Consider the following 15948-nt stretch of genomic DNA (forward strand, 5'->3'; position numbering starts at 1 on the left):
CCTAGCAGTTCGAAAGAATGTAAAAAATGCAAGTAGAAAAACAGGAACCATCTTTGGTGGGAAGGGAACAGCCTTCCGTGACCCTTCGGCATTTAGTCATGCCGGCCACATGACCACGGAGACGTCTTCAGACAGAGCTGGCTTTGAAACAGATATGAGCACTGCCCCCTACAGTTGGGAACAACTAGCACATATGTGAGAGGGGAACCTTTACCTTTACAGTTTTTAAGTCAGCAACACAGTTGTTAAAGTGAATATGGCTTTCCCCGTTGAATTTGCTTGTGGGAACGTCGTAAAAGGGTATCACACGACTCCAGGACAACCATTAGAAATATGAGTCATTTGTCAAGTATCTGAGTTTTGATCCCTGGATCATGGGAATGCTACAAAGGTGGAAAAGTGTGAAAAATGATCATAGGCCACTTTTTTCACTGCCGTTGTAACTTTGAATGTTCTACTAATTATATAAAATTCTCATATTCTCTCCCCCAGACTCACTTGTTTACTAAGCTACCTAGAGACACTGCCTCAACCTGTCAGTCACTGTCAAAATTAGATGCTCTCCTTCAGGATTACCTGTTCAATACAGACTACTGCCATAGAGTACTTCTGTCTGAGATGGCTTTCCTGCCCCAAGGCAGGAGCAAGCTATGTCTGTAGTTCCATAAGAGGGCAATTCAGCTGTTAAGCAAGGAAAAAATTACTAACATTTGTAATAATGTTAATTGTTGCTAAAAGTTTTCAATCCCAGCCCTGGTCGTGTCTTTGGATGCAACCAAAATGCCAAGCTTGGAGCTCAAACCAACAGCCCACACCCAATTCAACCCATCGCCCTTTATATGTTTCTGCTTCCGTTCCCCTCAATCCTCTTGGTGGCTCTTCTCTGCACTCATTCTAGAGTCTCAACATCCTTTTTTTCACATCCTGGTGACCAAAACTGAATGTTGACCTTAGCTGATCTCAAAAACAGCTAAGCAGGCCAAGACTTGGCTTATATTTGTAGGGGAAACCCAGAATAATAGACCAGCCTGGGAAGTAAAATATGTCCTTAAAAAAACAGTGACAAGACCCTTTCCAGATCATTAACTTCCAGACCCAATGAATATACCCATGAATTTAACAGGAGTTGAGCCGAGGGAGAATTTATTTTACAGGCACTGATGATGTATTTAACAGGAATGTTCTCTGCCTTACGGATTTACTTATTTTCCTTTTTCTCGTGTTAAAAAACGACCACATATTGCTTTTAGAGGCACCACGGAGGTCTGGGAGGCTCTAAGTATCCACCCTGACTATATATTGTCATGTGTTGGGAAATTGATATTTGTATCACTAAACGCAGGATCCTTAAATCAACGAAGCTGAATTAGATCAGGGCCCCACGTCTAAAGTTCTTCTCATGCTATATATGTGTGTGTGTGTGTGTGTGTGTGTGTGTGTGTGTGTGTTGCATTTGTACTGATAAATAAATAAAGGGAGACTAGTATAGATCTATTTCGAGCTGATTAGCTCTCATCAGCTAGCCATACCCTTACTGGGAATCGAATACATACACACACACACACACACACACACACACACACACACACACATATATCCCAAATGTTTCCTTATAGCTTTTGACAACTCTCCTGTCAGCCCAACAAGGTAAACTAGTTAGATCAGTCTGGGTTACTTGTATTGTAAAGCTGTAGAAGCAGAGTTCTGCAAGTTTGAAAGTGTTCTTTCTTTCTTCACTTTAGATGGTGTGAACAAGGATAGCGCTTGTCTGACAGATTTTCTGATGTTGCTTATGTTGCTATTGTCAATCTATTTTGTCTTAGGCTTCACCAAATCACCACCGGTAAAACCCCTTTTTATGAAGCTCAAGTGAATTCCTCTCATTCACATCCAGAAAAGTCCCGGCAAACAGTCTTTCAAGGGTGAATTTACCACAGACCTTATCAGGCTTGGAGAGATGCCAGGCCAATATCTTCTAAACTCCAAGCTGTAGCAGCAATTCCTTGGCAAGAAGTCAGGAACAGATCTTCACCCTAATGAATTGAACTAATTGTCTCCTGCAAACTCCACTCCCCTTTCACTCTTTATTCCCTATGGGAGGGGCCATTCACCCACCTGTGGCTTTACTCCCGAGTCAAGCCATGTTCCTTCGCTGTTTCCTTCTCCTGGCAGCTCTGTGCATGCACACATTGGGAACAGGCTCCAGCTGTTCTTCTGACTCACTGATGTCTGACTCCGAAGGCAGCTGATAACTGTCGTATGGCCCTGGCCCCATCTCTTCCTCCAACACAGAGCCCTCATCATAGCCTTCCCCAGACTCCAGGACTGACCCAGGTTCCTCCCCAACCCTCCTCACTGTCTGAGTCTGTCGCCAGCTCCGCTGGCTGCTGGTGGGCCACAACACAAGTATCCAATCCATGGGTGCTTTTTCAGGAGGCAACTGGCTTTCTTTGAAGATGTTTTGCTTCCCATCCAGCTCTGACTGGATGGTGGGGAACGGAAGGCTTGATCTTCCTTGAAGACAGCTGGTATTTGCATCCTTTTTAGAGAGTCCTTGAGGCCACTTGGAGGTTTTATCTTTGTCCTCAGGGTCACCTGAGTGGTGCAAATGGGTGTGGAGCCTGCTTGGGACTGCTGAAAGGACCGTGTTGTAGACTGGAGATAGATGATGTTGTATCAATCAGGCTCTTAATTTGGACACAGATGGCCTCTTTGACCCCTCTTTCAAATCAGCGGTTTTCTCTATCCAAAATGTGGACTTTGCTGTCTTCAAATGTGTGGCCTTTGACTTTTAAGTGTAGGTGGACTGCTTAATCTAGTCCTAATGGGTTTGTCCTCCTACGTTGAACCTCCCTCCCCCAACAGAGGGGGAAGGGATACGCTATTATCTACCTCCAGTCTACAACACAGTCCTTTCAGCACGTCCAAGGTGGCTCCACACCCATTTGTACCACTCAGGTGACCTTAAGGACACAGACAAACCTCCAAGTGGCCTCAACGACCCTCTAAAAGGATGCAAATGACCAGCTGCCTGCAAGAAATATAAATCCTTCCATTCCCCACCATCCAGCCAGAGCTGAAGAAGCTTCTGGGAAGAGAAGCAAAACATCTTCAGAGAAAAAACAAGAAAGTCCAGTTGCCTCTTGAAAAAAAGCCCATGTGGGACTTTCATTCATGTCTTAGTGCATAAATTGATGTGGTACATCTAGAGTTAGCACAGTAGAACCACTAAGGTGAACTGGCTTCAGGTGTTTGCCTTGAAATAGCAATCATAGCAGCATTTCGACATATACAGGTAGTCCTCGACTTGCAACAGATCATTTGGTGATGGTTCAAAGTTACAACGGAGTGAAAAAAGCGACTTTCGACCGTTTATCACACCTACAACCATTACACCATTCCTCTGGTCGTGTGATCAAAATTCAGCTACTTGGTAACTGGTTGCAGGATACTTGATGGCTGACTCACTTTTAGGATGAGTGCAGTGTCCCACGGTCACGAGATCCCCTTTTGCGACCTTTGTGGGGGGAGCCAGATTCACTTAAAAACCATGTGACTAACTTAAACCACGGCGGTGATTTGCTTAACAACAGTGGCAAGAAAAGTCATAAAAAGGAGCAAAACGCCCTTAACAAAAGTCTCACCCAGCAGCAGAAATGTTGGGCTCCATAATGGTCATAAGTCAAGGATTACCCATATATTAAAAAAGTGCTAATTCTACGCAGCTTCCTGACTCTTCTGGAAATTATCTAAAATCTCAAGGCACTTCGGAGCTGCAAATTACATCTTTCATACGGCTGGAATCCCAATAAATATTTATCTACAGGGAGAGCAACTGCCTAGCCGGTAGCCATCGGTAAATGAACCTTAATCAAAAAGACTTTCTGTTTTTAATTAATAAAAGAATGTCAGTGGGTACTTTGGCTAGTTCTTTGTCAAACGAGAACGCTGATCCATTTGAACCAAGCTGATTTTTTTTGCAACAGATGGAGAATTCAAAATCCAGTGACTTGAAGCGAAATGAATGATTCAAAATCCCCCCAGCATAGATTTTACATCGTGCGTTGAAATGTAACCTCAAAGCAACCAGAGATGGATCTCAGCTATGTACATTTTCCTGGAAAAAAACCACTCACAAAAATACCAGGGAGAAAATATAGAAGATGCATGAAATCTGTCAAAGAGTTTGCATTTAAAAAAAACAACAACATACACATAGGTTTTTTGCACCTCTAGAAAATAGACTCTGCCTGGAATTTATAAGATGCAACTGGAAACAAAATCTGATTTTGTTTATCGGATAAACCTTTTTAAAAAAAATAATGATAATAACTTTATGGAATTATGCTGTTGTTTTGGGGTGATGCCAGAGGTGATATTCAGCCACTCCTGATCAGTTTTGGGGAACCGGTAGCAGAAATTTTGAGTAGTTTGGAGAAGCAGCAAATACCAACTCTGGCTGGCCCCTCCCCCAATCTATTATCTGTGTCTTGAGTCCCAGCTGACCAGGAGGAAATGGGGATTTTGCAGTATCCTTCCCCTGGAGTGGGGAGGGAATGGGGATTTTACAGTATCCTTTCCCTGGAGTGGGGAGGAAATGGAGATTTTGCAGTATTCTTTCCCTGGAGTGGGGAGGGAATGGAGATTTTACAGTATCCTTCCCCTGGAGTGGGGAGGGAATGGGGATTTTGCAGTATTCTTTCCCTGGAGTGGGGAGGAAATGGAGATTTTGCAGTATTCTTTCCCTGGAGTGGGGAGGGAATGGAGATTTTACAGTATCCTTCCCCTGGAGTGGGGAGGGAATGGAGATTTTACAGTATCCTTCCCCTGGAGTGGGGAGGGAATGGGGATTTTACAGTATCCTTCCCCTGGAGTGGGGAGGGAATGGAGATTTTGCAGTATCCTTCCCCTGGAGTGGGGAGGGAATGGAGATTTTACAGTGTCCTTTCCCTGGAGTGGGGAGGGAATGGGGATTTTACAATATCCTTCCCCTGGAGTGGGGAGGAAATGGAGATTTTACAATATCCTTCCCCTGGAGTGGGGAGGGAATGGGGATTTTACAATATCCTTCCCCTGGAGTGGGGAGGAAATGGAGATTTTACAGTATCCTTTCCCTGGAGTGGGGAGGGAATGGGGATTTTACAATATCCTTCCCCTGGAGTGGGGAGGGAATGGGGATTTTACAGTGTCCTTTCCCTGGAGTGGGGAGGAAATGGAGATTTTACAGTATCCTTTCCCTGGAGTGGGGAGGAAATGGAGATTTTGCAGTATCCTTTCCCTGGAGTGGGGAGGGAATGGGGATTTTGCAGTATCCTTTCCCTGGAGTGGGGAGGGAATGGGGATTTTACAATATCCTTCCCCTGGAGTGGGGAGGGAATGGGGATTTTACAGTGTCCTTTCCCTGGAGTGGGGAGGAAATGGAGATTTTACAGTATCCTTTCCCTGGAGTGGGGAGGAAATGGAGATTTTGCAGTATCCTTTCCCTGGAGTGGGGAGGGAATGGGGATTTTACAGTGTCCTTTCCCTGGAGTGGGGAGGGAATGGGGATTTTACAATATCCTTCCCCTGGAGTGGGGAGGGAATGGGGATTTTACAGTATCCTTTCCCTGGAGTGGGGAGGAAATGGAGATTTTACAGTATCCTTTCCCTGGAGTGGGGAGGAAATGGGGATTTTGCAGTATCCTTCCCCTGGAGTGGGGAGGGAATGGGGATTTTGCAGTATCCTTCCCCTGGAGTGGGGAGGGAATGGGGATTTTACAGTGTCCTTTCCCTGGAGTGGGGAGGGAATGGGGATTTTACAGTATCCTTTCCCTGGAGTGGGGAGGGAATGGGGATTTTACAATATCCTTCCCCTGGAGTGGGGAGGGAATGGAGATTTTGCAGTATCCTTTCCCTGGAGTGGGGAGGGAATGGAGATTTTGCAATCTCCTTCCCCTACCACGCCCACCAAGCCACATCCATCAAGCCACACACCATGCCCAGCAAGCCACGCCCACAGAACCAGTAGTAAAAAAAATTGAATCCCAGGTAGTGAGACTCTGACTAGTTTTATGCTACGAGAGACAATCTGCAAATAGGTTATTTTCATCTCAAATCTGTCTTCTCACCCAGCAAATCCTGTTTTTTTTTTTTTTACTATTTTCTCCCCAAAGGTTGGCCACGTACAAGGGAGGCAGGCAAAATATTGAATTCTGCAGCTGGATGTATCTGCATTCAAAGCTCTCTTCTTCTTCTTTTTTTTCCTGGAAGGAATTATTGTGCAGGGAGAATAATCAGATCTTGGCTGGGATAAAAAAGTGTGTTGTTGATTGTGTGATTTTGTAGCTTCTCAAACTTCCAGATTAAAACATGCCAGGCGTATGTTGTTCCAGAACCCTGAAATTAATACAATTGTTTAAAAAAAGAAGAAGAAACAGACTTTCCAAAGCATGGATAAAATATCCAGGCCTTGATGTGCTTTGAACTTTTTCTAAGTGGACTTTTCTAGTGGCGAAAGGGAGAACAGAGAATCCTTGACTTACAACAGCTCATTTAGTGACTTGTAGATAAATACAGTGATTGAGCGATGGTTCAGTGGAATACATCACACAGCCGATGATGCTTGAGTATAAGTGAAGAAAAGTACTAGTGCGGATGCCAATGAAACATCGATTTGCAAATACCTTAAAGACAAATAACCCTTTTATTGTTCTTACGTAGGTATTTGTATAGCTCTTTTATTGTTTTGTGTCCTTTTTTTATTCTTATTTAAGTATTAAATGCATGAAATAATAAACTATCTTTTGGTATATGAAGAATATATGAAGAACGGTTGCAGGAACTAGGTACATCTAGTTTGATGAAAAGAAGGACTAGGGGAGACATGATAGCAGTCTTCCCATATCTCAGGGGTTGCCACAAAGAAGAGGGAGTTAAACTATTCTCCAAAGCACCTGAAGGCAGGACAAGAAGTAATGGGTGGAAACTAATCAAGGAGAGAAGCAACTTAGAACTGAGGAGAAACTTCCCGACAGTTAGAACAATTAATCAGTAGAACAACTTCCCTCCAGAAGTTGTGAATGCCCCAACACTGGAAGTCTTTAAGAAGATGTTGGATAGCCATCTGTCTGAAGTGGTGTAGGGTTTCCTGCCTAAGCAGGAGGTTGGATTAGAAGACCTCCAAGGTCCCTTCCAACTCTGTTATTCTATTCTATTCTATTCTATATTTTCTTTTTGTAGGTCATTAGGGCAAAGAAGTGATGTCGACTTGGCCACGCCCACCCAGTCACGTGCCCACCCAGCCATGACCACCCAGCCACGCCCACAGAACCGGTAGTAAACATTTTTGACATTTCCCAATTTGGGAATGCATCCAGGCATTTCACAAATTTCCACCAATTTTTGAACCAGTTGGGTTTGCTGTTGTTGAAGGACTGAAGCAACAAACACATATTTAATATACGATCACAAAGCTTGCTCCCATCTAACATCGCACATTAGGACAGATAGAAAATGTGCGCTTGGTTATTCATCCCCTTCGCTCCACCCTCCCCTCCTCGGAGGCTTCATTGGCTATGCATGATTGTGGTTGTGTATTGTTTGAATAAGATAGTTTGGGAAACTGTTCCGGTGAGCTAACATCTTTATTAAGTCCTTCTGTCTTGGTAACCGAAAACGCAACTCATCTTGTCCTATTCAAATTCGCATCCACCCCCTTTTTATGTTAACTTTGCCAGCCTTTGCTTTTTGCAAGCAAAAAGGAAAGAAACAAAAAAAAAATCACTTGGCAAAGATGGGAACAGGAGTAGAAAATTAAAAAAATAAAATAAAATGCATCTGGGAAGAATTCCTATGTTCAGATCCTGTAGGATTAAATTAACCCTGGATAACTTTGGCTGACAAGCTGAACAGTGGTGGGGAGGGAGGGAGGGAGGGAGAGAGGGAGGGAGGGAGAATGAAAGAAAGAAAGAAAGAAAGAAAGGAAGGAAGGAAGGAAGGAAGGAAGGAAGGAAGGAAGGAAGATAGATGATAGATAGATAGATAGATAGATAGATAGATAGATAGATAGATAGATAGATAGATAGATAGATATAGAAATAGAGAGAGGGGGGATGGAGGGAGAGAGAGAGGGGGGGGGAGAGAGACTTTAATTTGGAGTCAACCTTTCTATTACCACTTTCTCCCCTGACACTGATATTTTGGTTTGATGCTTCTCAGCGTTTGGAGAATAATTAAGCTGGGGAGAGCAGAGAAGGTTCCAGGTCCCTTTCCATAGTTTATTTCCGACATTCTGCTGGAAAGAATAACAAGGAAACGCCACAAAAAACAGGGATTTGATCTCAGTGGGTTGCAGGAAAACTCAGGTGCGCCCGTATGAGTCACTTCCTGCGTCCCTTTGAGGGCCATCCACTTTGTCATATTTATGGAGGACAGGACCAAGTGACGTCGCTTTCCCATGTCCTCCCACTGGTTCTTACCCCTTTCCTTTTCCCACTTCCTACTGGGCAATTGATGAAGGAGAATCGAGGTCAACAGCTACCCAGGGCAAAGTATTTACGTCAACCTCAGAGCCAGCAAAAGTATTGAATTGGGTAGGTATAGTCGAGGGAAAAGGAGGACTAAGGGGTGACATGGTAGCAGTCTTCCAATATTTCAAGGGCTGCCCCAAAGAAGATGGAGTCAAGCTATTCTCCAAAGCACCTGAAGGCAGGACAAGAAGCAACAGATGGAAACTAATCAAGGAGAGAAGCAACTTAGAACTGAGGAGAAATTTCCGGAGAGTTAGAACAATTAACCAGTGGAACAGAAGTTGCCTTCAGAAGTTGTGAGTGCCCCATCACTGGAGGCTTTCAAGAAGAGACTGGACAACCATTTGTCTGAAATGTTATAGGATATCCTGCTTCAGCAGGGGGTTGGACTAGAAGATCTCCAAGGTCCCTTCCAGCTCTATTCTGATTAAGATAGCAAGTTCCCTCTTTCTGTGTTCAGATAAGGTCCCAAGGAAACACCAAGCAGCTTAAAACCATGGAGTTGGTTCTTCACTCACAATACTTGACTTATGACCACAATTGAACCCAACATTTCTGTTGCTAAGTGAGACATTTGTTCAGTGAGTTTTGCCCACATTTTACAACTGCTCTTGTCACCATTATTAAGCGAACCACTGCGGTTGTTAAGCTAGCAACAGGGTTGTTAAACGCATCTGGTCTTTCCCTTTTGACTTTGCTTGTCTGAAGGTCACAACAGGGGATCACTCACTTAGCAAATGTCTCACTTAATAACTGAAAAGTTTGGGTTAATTATTTGGTTGCAGATCCAGGGTTATCTGTATTAGAAAGTATAATTCCATAAAGAGTTATCTCCCCCAGGAGACTTAGGATCAGGGTTTAGTACAGCAATGGTTAAAGGTAAAGATAAAGGTTCCCCTCACACATATGTGCTGGTCGTTCCTGACTCTAGGGGGCGGTGTTCATCTCTGTTTCAAAGCTGAAGAGCCAGCGCTGTCCGAAGATGTCTCCGTGGTCATGTGGTCGGCATGACTAAACGCCCGAAGGCGCACGGGACACTGTTCCCTTCCCACCAAAGGTGGTTCCTATTTTTCTACTTGCATTTTTTACGTGCTTTTGAACTGCTAGGTTGGCAGAAGCTGGGACAAGTCACAGGAGCTCACTCTGTTACGTGGCGCTAGGGATTCGAACCGCCGAACTGCCAACCTTTCTGATCGACAAGCTCAGCGCCTTAGCCACTGAGCCACTACGTCCCTTACTGGGAGGGTTAAAGTGGAATAAAATGTTATCTTTCAGTGAGGTCTTATGCCCTTAGGAAGAAAAGTTCAAAAAGATCTATTCCCAGATAAACGGGTGCAAGATTGTTGCCCACACAATCAATCCTTTGTGTCCTGTGCAGGGATTAATTGCCAATGACATTTCCAAAAGTCAGATTATTTTTTAATGGAGATATGTTGTGTTGTTCTTTGCACCTGCTGGAAGTTTTAACAACGCACGATAAAAAGTGGCACGTTTTATCCATTTTATGCTAACAAATGTTTCTTTGGTTCAGATTCCTGGTCTGACATTTAATTCCAAGATAGCCTTGAATAAATTGTTTTGTAAAGCCCAATCTACCTCGGAAAGTTCAAACGAGGCCAGAGTGTTAATCCAGGATAAGAGAAGGGAGGGAGTTTGACCGGTTTTTCCCCTTATTTATTTAACTGATCATAGACACTTAGAAAGAGGAAAGCATTCCAATAGATATTCACAAAACTCGCTTCTTAGGTGGATTATAATCTGTAGATGTTTGTCATATGGAAAAATAGAGAGAGAACAGATTGCAGAAGAAAAAAGAAAGAATATATATATATAGATAGATAGATGATAGATAGATAGATAGATAGATATATATAGATAGATAGATAGATAGATAGATGATAGATAGATGATAGATAGATAGATAGATAGATAGATAGATAATAGATAGATAGATAGATAGATAGATAGATAGATAGATAGATAGATAGATGGATGGATGGATGGATGGATGGATGGATGGATGGATGGATGGGCGGGCGGGCGGGCGGGCGGGCGGGCGGGCGGGCAGGCAGGCAGACAAATATGGGTGGGTGGATATGTTGGTAGGTCAGTAAGTCGATAGATCAATAAGATAGATTGACAAATTAATAGATTGACAGATCAATAGATAGGTCGAGAGACAGAGAAATAGAGAGAAGTAGATTGGTAGTTCAATTAGTCGAAAGATCAAGAGACTGACAGATCAATAGATGATCAATAGATAGATCAATAGATAAGGAGAGAGAGAAATAGAGAGAAAGACACACACACAGAGAGAGGTAGGTCAGTAGGTCAATAGATCAGTAGATCAATGGATAGATAGATCAATAGATTAACAGATCGATAGCTCAAGTGTTAGAGAAATAGGGGGGAAAGAGATTGGTAGGTCAATGTCAATAGATCAAGAGATTGACAGAAAGATCAAGAGATTGACAGATCAATAGATAGGTCAATAGATAAGGAGAGAGAAAGAAAGAAAGAAAGAAAGAAAGAAAGAGAGATAGAGGGACACACAGAGAAAGGTAGGTCAATAGGTTGATAGATCAGTAGATCAATAGATAGATCAATAGATTGATAGATAGGTCAAGAGAGAAAGAGAGAGAGAGACTGGTAGGTCAATCAGTCGATAGATGAAGAGATTGACAGAACAATAGGTCAATAGATAGATCAATAGATAAGCTGAGAGAGAGAGAAATAGAGAGATACAGACAGAGAGAGAGAAGCAAGTCAGTAGGTCGATAGATCAGTAGAAGCTTCCTCTTGTCTTCTTGGATGTGTTTCAACTTCCCAATCAAGACCCCAAGCCTTTGATTTTCCAGTGTCAATAAACAAGACACATCTAGACTTCAACGGATAATTAGAACTGCAGAAAAAACAATGGCTATCAATCTGCCTTCCACTGAGGACCTGTATAGAGAACGAGTCAAAAAGAGGGCTGTGAAAATATCTACAGATATCCTCACATCCTGGACATAATTTGTTTCAACTTCTATCCTCAAAATGACACTATAGGGCACTGCACACCAGAACAACTAGACACAAGGACAGTTTTTTCCCCCAAATGCCATCACTTTGCTTAACAACTGTTTCCCACAACACTGTCAAACTCTTTAGTAAGGCTGTATTACTATTCTTCTCATCCTTCCTATTACCGATCTCCTTCTACTTATGACTATAACCATGTTGCTTGTATCTTTCAATTTATAGTGTCTTTGTTTCCTATTACAATTTGATTGCTTACTAGTAACCTTGACTATCACTAAGTGTTGTACCTTTTTATTCTTGATGAATGTATTTTTATTCTCCTTATGTACACAGAGAGCATCTGCAGCAAAGACAAATTCCTTGTGTGTCCAATCTCACTTGGCCAATAAAGAATTCTATTCTATAAATAATTCTATAACTGTTCTATTCCTATTCTATTCTGCCTCAACTCAGACCAGTGAAGGGGGGAAAGAGAGACAGACGAAGAATCAAACGCTTTTAAAAAAAATATTTTTTTTAAAAAAAGAGGGGAGAGCTGCAATTCTCATCCAAGACCCTCAGAAAAAAATATATCTTCATCGAGCGTTGCGCATTTACACATCACTTCTAGCTGGTGTTCCTTTTTTATTACTTGTCTGAAGTTGGGACAGTCCAGAGTTGGGAAAAGTAAACCAACTGCTCCCAAAATAGACACGCACAAGCGCTGGAAGTCGCACCGGTAGGAGTTTAGAGGAGTCGCCCGTCCTAAACTCGGCTCGACACGGAACAATTCACCCTGCGCCCGCGGACGGATTCTCACTGACCGGACGGGCGAGGGAGGGAGGGAGGGAAGGGATCTTTTGCTTCTTTCTCAAACGGCTGAATCCCACCAGCCCACCCGTGTCCGGAATTTAAAGCGGAGATTTACCCGAAGCTGGCACACCCGAGTCCTGCAACAGCTGAGCGGTTTTGCACGTGTACTGGCGTAGCAGCCGTGCCGGTTGCTGACACGTACAAGAAGCAGATTAGGTAGGTGAGTGGGTGGGAGTGTAGTAGGTAGGTAGGTAGGTAGGTAGGTAGGTAGGTAGGTAGATGGAAGAGAGGAGAGAAAGAGAATATAGATCATAAATTATAGAAGATAGGTAGATACATAGATCATAAATCGAAGAAAGAAGAAAGAAGAGAGAAGAGTTAGAAGATAGATAGATAGATAGATAGATGATAGATAGATGATAGATAGATAGATAGATAGATAGATAGATAGGTAGATAGATAGATGGAAGAGAGGAGAGAGAATAGATACATTATAGATCATAGAAGATAGATAGTAGATACTAGATCATAAATCATAGATAGAAGAAAGAGAGAGAAGAGATAGACAAATGATTGATAATTATAATTATATATATATATATATATATATATAGATAGATAGATAGATAGATAGATAGATAGATAGATAGATAGATAGATAGAGAGAGAGAGATGAAAGAGAGGAGAGAGAATAGATACATCATAGATCATAGAAGATAGATAGTAGATACTAGATCATAAATCATAGATAGAAGAAAGAAGAGAGAGAAGAGATAGATAGACAAATGATAGATTGATAGATGATAGATAGAGATAGATAGATAGATAGATAGATAGAGATAGATAAATGAAAGAGAGAAGAGAGAATAGATAGATCATAGATCATAGTAGATAGGTAGATGCATAGATCATAAATCAGAGGAAAGAAAGAAAAGAGAGAAGAAAAGAGAGAGAAGATAGATAGATAGATAGAAAGATAGATAGATAACGAGAGAGAGAGAGAGGGGGAGAGAGAGAGAGAGAGAGAAACAGATGAAAGAGAGGGGGGAGAGAATAGATAAATCATAGCTCATAAATCATAGATAGAATTAGAAGATGTAAGAGAAAGAAGAGAGAGAAGGTAGAAAGATAGAAAGATATAGATCTACACACAGACAGAGGCTTTGTAGAACACGCGCGCGCCTACTTTCTGTTTGTATACACAAGGACAGGCACGGGAGAGGAGTCCCTCTCTGAGCTTGGTAAGTCTGCTCGCAGCCGTTCCGTGACTCAAACTAGGGAACCCGCTGTCGGCGCTAGTCTTCAAGCGCTGATCTTGGCTACTTGGGGTTTACGAAACGCCCGCAAGGAAACCACCCAGCTCCGAGAGCCCCCGGGACTCCGCCTTTCAAACCCTGAGCCGCAACTCTTCTCCTTTATCGGGACAAATGCCCGCACGAAGTCTGCAAAAAGGAACCAGAGCCGCTGCTGCAAAAGACCAGCCAGCTATTTGGGGACGCGGGGGAAGGTCTACTTCGGAACTTTCTCCAGCCTTCCCCTCCCCTTAAAACCTGTCCCGGCCGGGATGAAGCGTCCCACCCCTAAACTTAACCCCTGCGCGCCAGGATTTTTCTTTTTTTCCTCCCGCTTCTCCTCCGTTCCCGATTACAGCACCTCGCTTGGTCCCCCCGCGTCCCCCCAAAGCTCGCCCAGGAACGGATCCTTTACAAGAGCCGCGCAAACTCCAGCGGACACGTGTCCGCGCGTCTCCACGACCGCAACGAACCACAACGTCCTCCAACGATTGCATTCCACCCAACGCCTCTCGCGGCGTTTGTCTCCAAGTACCCGGAACCGTCCAGACCTCCCCCTCCTACACTCCCTCGTACACGCGTCTCTGCGTCTCCACGACCCCACAACATCCCCGCAACTTTTGCATTCCGCCCAACGACCCTCGCGGCGTTTGTTTCCAAGCGCCCGGACCGCCCAGACCTCCCTCTCCTTTTCCCACACTCCCGCGTACACGCATGTCGGCGTCTCCACGACCCACCCAACATTCCCCCCAACGATTGCATTCCGCCCAACGCCCCTCGCGGCGATTTCGTCCAAGAGCCCGGAGCGTCCAGACCTCCCCCTCCTCCTCCCACATTCCCGCGTACACGCGTGTCTGCGTCTCCACCACCCCACAACATCCCCGCAACGATTGCAATCCTCCCAACGCCCCTCGCGGCGTTTGCTTCCAAGCGCCCGGAGCGTCCAAACCTTCCCCTCTTCTTCCCGCGTACACGCGTGTGCGCCTCTTCACGACCAGCCCCCTCCCCTCCCTGGCAGCCCTTTACTTCGCCGTGAGCGTGCGACCCCTCGAGAGTGGCCGGAGAGCAAACTAACCTGACGGCGGGACGGCCAGGACGGAGTGGAGGAAGAGTCCGAGTGGTAACAGCTGGTGGGTCCACATGGATGGGGAGGAGAAGGGGGGGCTGGCTACCTGGGGCCGGTGTGGAGGGGAGGGAGGGGCTCTTCCCCCTTTCCAGGGGTCTCCAAAGGAGACAGAGGCGGCAACAGAGGAGCCCGAGAGCGAGGAGCTGCTATTTATTGCAAGGAACCCGGGTTTGGGGCGAGTGAGTAACAGGAAAAACGCTGGGTCCCTACTCCCTCTGACGGTAAGAAAGCGCGCTCACAGCAGCGCCTCCGCGCTCTCCCCGCCTTCCCTCCCCACCAGCCCAACCCGGGGAGGGGGGAAGCCGAGGGGCACAGGGACCACCGCAGCGCAGCGCCCACGGCTAGAACCCCCGCTTTGCAAAGGGAGGTTGGAGCAGGGGAGAAGTGGCGTCCCGTCCAAGGCGGTGGGGAGAAGCCGCTCCGACCCGGGGACGGACGACGGACGGCAGCTCCTCTTTGGTGGCAGCTGTGAGGAGCCTGCAGGATTGTTCTTCCTTTAAAAGAACTCCCTGCCTGCAGAAAGCTAGCCCGTTAGAGCCCCGGAGGGGTCGCTTGGAGCCCTTTCCGTCTCGGTTGAGAAAGGGGGTGGGTGGTGGGGGAATTGAAGCTTACTCACTTCGGCGCTGCACCCAATTTGGATTTGCAGGAAGGTGTAACATGTTCACACCAATGTAGTGGGACTGGGTGTTTGTTAATACAATTTATTGGGTTAGGGATATTTCTTTTTTCTTTCTGTCTTCACTGTGAGTTGTATTGTGTTGGGTGTGTGTCTGTGTGTGCACTGAGGGAGCTCAACCAACCTCATTGTACATATGTTGTGCGCTGGCAATAAAGAAATTATTATTATTTGGATCAAAAGGCAAGGAGATGTTTTGTGTTACCTGGATTGGTTCTCCTCAAGGTGGTGGGGGCAGAGAAGAGAGGGGGGAAGATGAGAGAGAAGAAGGGGAGGAGGGAGGGAGAGAGAAAAAGGGAGAACGGGAGAGGAGAGGAGAGAATGAGAGAGGAGGGAAGAGAGAGAGAAGGGAGAGAAGGAAAGTATGCGAGGGAGGGAGAAAGAGAAGGAGTAAGTGGGAGGGAGAGAACAGGAGAAGGTGGAGAGTGAGGGAAAGAGAATAAGAGAGAGGGAGAGAAGGAGAGTAAGGGAGGGAGGGAGAAAGAGGAAAGGAGAAAGGGAAGGAGAGTAAGTGGGAGTGAGAGAGAGGGA

At 44.9% G+C, this 15948-nt stretch overlaps 1 protein-coding gene across 3 annotated transcripts in view; it reads right to left on the bottom strand.

The window, feature by feature from the left end:
- Positions 1–15217, bottom strand: part of HGF (hepatocyte growth factor) — a 64987-nt gene extending 49770 nt beyond the window's left edge. For 2 of the 3 annotated variants that reach the window (XM_081957545.1, XM_081957543.1), the window contains exon 1: positions 14691–15216. In XM_081957545.1, coding sequence (XP_081813671.1) covers positions 14691–14757 — 67 coding nt within the window. In that variant the 5' untranslated portion in view covers positions 14758–15216. Of the gene's footprint in view, positions 1–14690 lie in introns of all 3 variants that reach the window. The other variant, XM_081957544.1, reaches the window with a different exon arrangement.
- Positions 15218–15948: the final 731 nt, after the last annotated feature.

Source organism: Natrix helvetica (genome assembly GCF_964273705.1).
Source record: "Natrix helvetica genome assembly, chromosome: 6".
In the NCBI taxonomy this organism is placed as follows: domain Eukaryota; kingdom Metazoa; phylum Chordata; class Lepidosauria; order Squamata; family Natricidae; genus Natrix; species Natrix helvetica.